This window comes from Metschnikowia bicuspidata (genome assembly GCF_001664035.1).
Source record: "Metschnikowia bicuspidata var. bicuspidata NRRL YB-4993 chromosome Unknown METBIscaffold_2, whole genome shotgun sequence".
Taxonomy (NCBI): Eukaryota; Fungi; Ascomycota; class Pichiomycetes; order Serinales; family Metschnikowiaceae; genus Metschnikowia; species Metschnikowia bicuspidata.
In genome coordinates this window covers 969,576-973,427 of record NW_017387732.1, presented here as the reverse complement: position 1 = coordinate 973,427, position 3,852 = coordinate 969,576, and the positions used below count along the sequence as shown (strand labels likewise).

Sequence of the window (3,852 nt, the reverse complement as noted above, 5' to 3'; positions counted from 1 at the left end):
CATTGGGCCTTTTTTGGGGGTTTTTTTTTTTTTTTTTTTTTTTTTTTTTTCATAAACATTATCTTCTATCGCGCGATGGAGAAAGCATTACTGAATGGCCTTAAATGACCGATAATACGGGCTTGCGTATTCTTCTTGCTATTATATTGGCTTGCAGTTATGAAAATATTTCCTAACAGCTTCCACAAATTTAAAATCGAAAAATCATCTAAAAACAGGTGATTCGACCTTGCTTTTATTTTGCAACTTTGTCTTCACAATGAGTGCAAATATCATGGAACAAGCAAGGATTAACCGGCAATTGGGAAGCCATCATTAACGCAGATCAAAAGATTAAACTCACTAAACTTTGATTATTTTTGATTGTGTGAAGTTATTTCTTTCAATTGTTTTCTGGAATAACGACCGATTTATGTATTCAAGCACTCGATTTTAAATCGAGAAAAACATTGCTAATGGAGCTTTACCGGCTCTGATTTTTTTTTTCCTTCCTCTGAAATTGTCCTGAAGGAATAGTCTTTTAAACTTGAATTTTACTGCGTGTGTTTGAGATACAAGAGTTTTGAATCAACGCTCAACAAATAAATATTAAGGAGACCAATTATTCAAGTAGATTTGAAAAATTACGCAGACCTAGGTCCCTGTAGTGGTTTGATTGCCCAACACAACCAAAGTGTAAATTCAGCATTTTCTTTGCAAATTGCCGTGAATTCATTAAAATAGTTTGAATTTTTTTCCTTTAAGCTGTGTATGATCGGGATTAATATTCGATGTTTTTTATCACTGCCAACTAGCCTACTCACAGGATAAGTACGGTATACATAGCTTACTTTCTGGCGGGCCTATTTAGGTCATAAAGCATATTTTCGCAAATCAGAAACTACTTCTTTCTACAAATAGGAATTGTTATCATATCAAGGCGGAGACAGAAAAATAATTATGTATAGATATGCCCTTAATTTCTGATCGAGCTCGAAATTGTTTTGTAGTTATGATGTATTTGATGATAAAACCTCTCTATACTCTGTCATTGACTGTGCCATTTCTATATGACACGTAAAACGATCCTTTATATAACAAACATTCAAGAAGGTAGAGACAGATGCCTTGAAAGATTATTGCAAAAATTACAATAAACACTACCTTTGATTGCACGTAACTTGTCAATCAACGCACCGCATACGCCATTTCCCAATTTGCGACTATATCATGTGCTGATCAATGAGGCACGGAGGCAAAATGTCACAAAGGCCAGGCCCTACGAACGTTTTGCGTACATGTGTAAGTTCTGCTACCCTTTTTTTCTTTAAAAAATAAGTAATATCTAGAATGCCTTTTTGGATCACCATTTATCTCGCTATCGTAACAGCTATCACGTCGCTTACTTCCAAACCGCCCACCTTGAGAAGCTGCTTGGGAGAATCGTACAAAAAGTATAAGATCAATAACTCCAATCAAGGGGTTTTTTCCATTTGCCCTACTACCACTAGAGTCTTTGATCCCGTTGGAATAGATAAAAGATTAAGTGAGTGCATAAGGGCAATGTCTGGTTTGCTGGATGTGAGCAAAATCTACACCTTCTTCAAGGCCGAAGAGCAGATTCCATGGTGGGACGACCCAAAGGAGACTGATGACTTTGCAACACTCTTCCCACAAAGCACTAGCACTGTAGATTTTCACGAGGAGGAATCTTCTGAACACTCAAGAATTCTCTAAATCTAATAAAGCTTTTGCTAGGCTGATCGACAAGGGTTCTATTTCACTCATATAAAGTAAAATTTATTTATATTTTCCTTCCAAATTAAATGTACTTTTATTAGAATGACATATGCTTGAGCAAATGAAATACCATGTGTGTACCCTGTAGACACCTTGCGTAAGTTTGCTGGAATGTTTGAGACTGCTAATCCGTGAAAAGGAAAATTCTGGTCAAGAATACATTTGTAGATCAATCTCAAAATATCATTTCCGCGCCGTTTCACTTTGTGTGCTTTGGGTGCAAATTCCCCACGCTCAAAAACAGACTAACATAAGTGCGAAAATATTTAAGCACAAGCCCAGAAAATTCGAGGCGTTGAACACTAACTTTTTCTTTCTAAAAAAATTTCGCTAGATACAAAATGCAATTAATTTCAAAGATCTCCTTTTTGTCTGCTGTTTCAGTGACCCTTGCTTTCCCCCAAATGAGCAGATTTATCGAATGCCTTGGTGAAGACTCAAATCGGTATATTGTTGACAATCCCTGTGACTCAGTAGTGGCTATTTACTCCAAGGAATTCAGAGATTTTGATACGAAAGGTCCAGATAAGCAGTTAGATAAATGCCTCAACTATGTTGCTCTGATTGACTCGGAGACTTCCTATATGATTGCGTTTCCTGAGGCTGACGCTTTTTCGGGATATGTTTTGGACAGTCCAATTGGATTTGATCATTTCCAAACTCATCCAGAATTTTCTGGTGCTTTTTGCAGTGAGAAGAGCACCAATAAAGCTGACCAGTTCAAAAGCACCTTTACCCAGAAGAGCGAAGAAGCTAAGATGCTGGACGAACTATGAGTGAGCTTCTTTTTGTGAAACCAGGAAACATTGTGGAAGAAGTTTATTGAATTGGCCTCAATGTGGGATTCTAGTAGTTATTAGTAAATACTTATTAGGACACTTGTCTTGAAGTCACGACTTCCAACAATCCATTGTAGTCATATAGGTCTCAGGCCTTGCAAAATTTGTGACCGATTACTTAATGAGCGACAAATTTGCTTAAACATACACTCAACGACAGAGTTACGTCAAAACAATTGTCTTGAATTAATCAAAGAGAAAATCACAAAAGCTTACAAAAGACCGATGTTGAAGGCTATTATCGCAACTTTTCAATAACAGCTTCATAACATCACAGCAGTAGATTTGACTCGAAACGAGGAAGCAGCTGTACATCTTTGATAGATTCATCACTATAGGACATGCATATTTAAATACTTTTATTCAAGTGCTTGACATTGGTTATGAACAGGCGTCTTTTTGAAGGGAGTCACATCCTCAATCGGAGATTTCGTGAGTTCAAGCTCGCCCCTTCAAACCTGAGCCAATGTTGCGACCTATTAAAGGCTTTTTTTCTTTAAATCTTTTTGATGGTGAGGTCTGACATCTTTCAAACTCTTCAAAAGAAACATCAGATTATAGGGTGTCACTGGAGGGATGTAAAACCCCACCACTAACGAAAATATAATATGATGTCATTTTCTTTTATTTTTCTTTGAAAAACAGAAGCTCGGTCCAACCCTTTTATTCCCCCCAGCCGCTCAGCAATGTTTAGCTGTACGAGGCCAGTGCCTAGGAGAGAGACTTCAAAAGAATTTCCCTGAAATTTACTTTTTAAATATGCCGCATAAAGATTTGTTTGGAGATATAATTTTAGCCTGGTATTCCTTCTATTATGAAACAGCCTGGAGCTGTCTCTTAAACTACGAGTAGATCGGTTTATAGATAGTTCAGCCTTAGTGGATAGGCCTAGTCTATCTGTCGTATTCTCGATGTCTAAAAAGTGTTATCCTTCTTCAGGGATGTCTCAGCCTCACGCTCCTTTATAGTTCGGAACCCTTCTATACAGTAGGTGAGGGGTAACCCCGATCAGGAATGTTTAGACTCTTCGTCCTTCGTATTATACAGGATGCCCAGAATCTATAATCTGGCTCATGTCGTATCATAACATTATCTCCCCAAAATTAGAATGTTCGTCCTCGAACATTTAGTTATCATGGATAGAGGAAAGCCTCGAAGTACCTTCGCCGCGTCTGATTATTCTGTGACGGCGTACTACCGCGTGTTCTCCGGTTGTAGAATGGAACTCAGGGAG

At 37.8% G+C, this 3,852-nt stretch overlaps 2 protein-coding genes across 2 annotated transcripts; both read left to right on the top strand.

Annotated features, from left to right (window-relative positions):
* Positions 1 to 1,329: 1,329 nt before the first annotated feature.
* METBIDRAFT_10984 (uncharacterized protein) lies at positions 1,330 to 1,716 on the top strand (the record flags this gene model as incomplete). Its single annotated transcript, XM_018853894.1, has 1 exon — positions 1,330 to 1,716. The coding sequence occupies one exon, from the start codon at positions 1,330 to 1,332 to the stop codon at positions 1,714 to 1,716; it is 387 nt and encodes a 128-aa protein (XP_018712589.1).
* A 383-nt stretch (positions 1,717 to 2,099) lies between these two features.
* On the top strand, positions 2,100 to 2,653 carry METBIDRAFT_31049 (uncharacterized protein). Its single transcript, XM_018855761.1, has one exon. It carries the CDS (start codon positions 2,121 to 2,123, stop codon positions 2,553 to 2,555), a length of 435 nt encoding a protein of 144 aa, XP_018712588.1. The 5' UTR covers positions 2,100 to 2,120; the 3' UTR covers positions 2,556 to 2,653.
* Positions 2,654 to 3,852: the final 1,199 nt, after the last annotated feature.

Coding starts and splice junctions, on each gene's coding strand:
- METBIDRAFT_31049 (XM_018855761.1), top strand. CDS start 2,121: ATGCAATTAATTTCAAAGATCTCCTTTTTGTCTGCTGTTTCAGTGACC.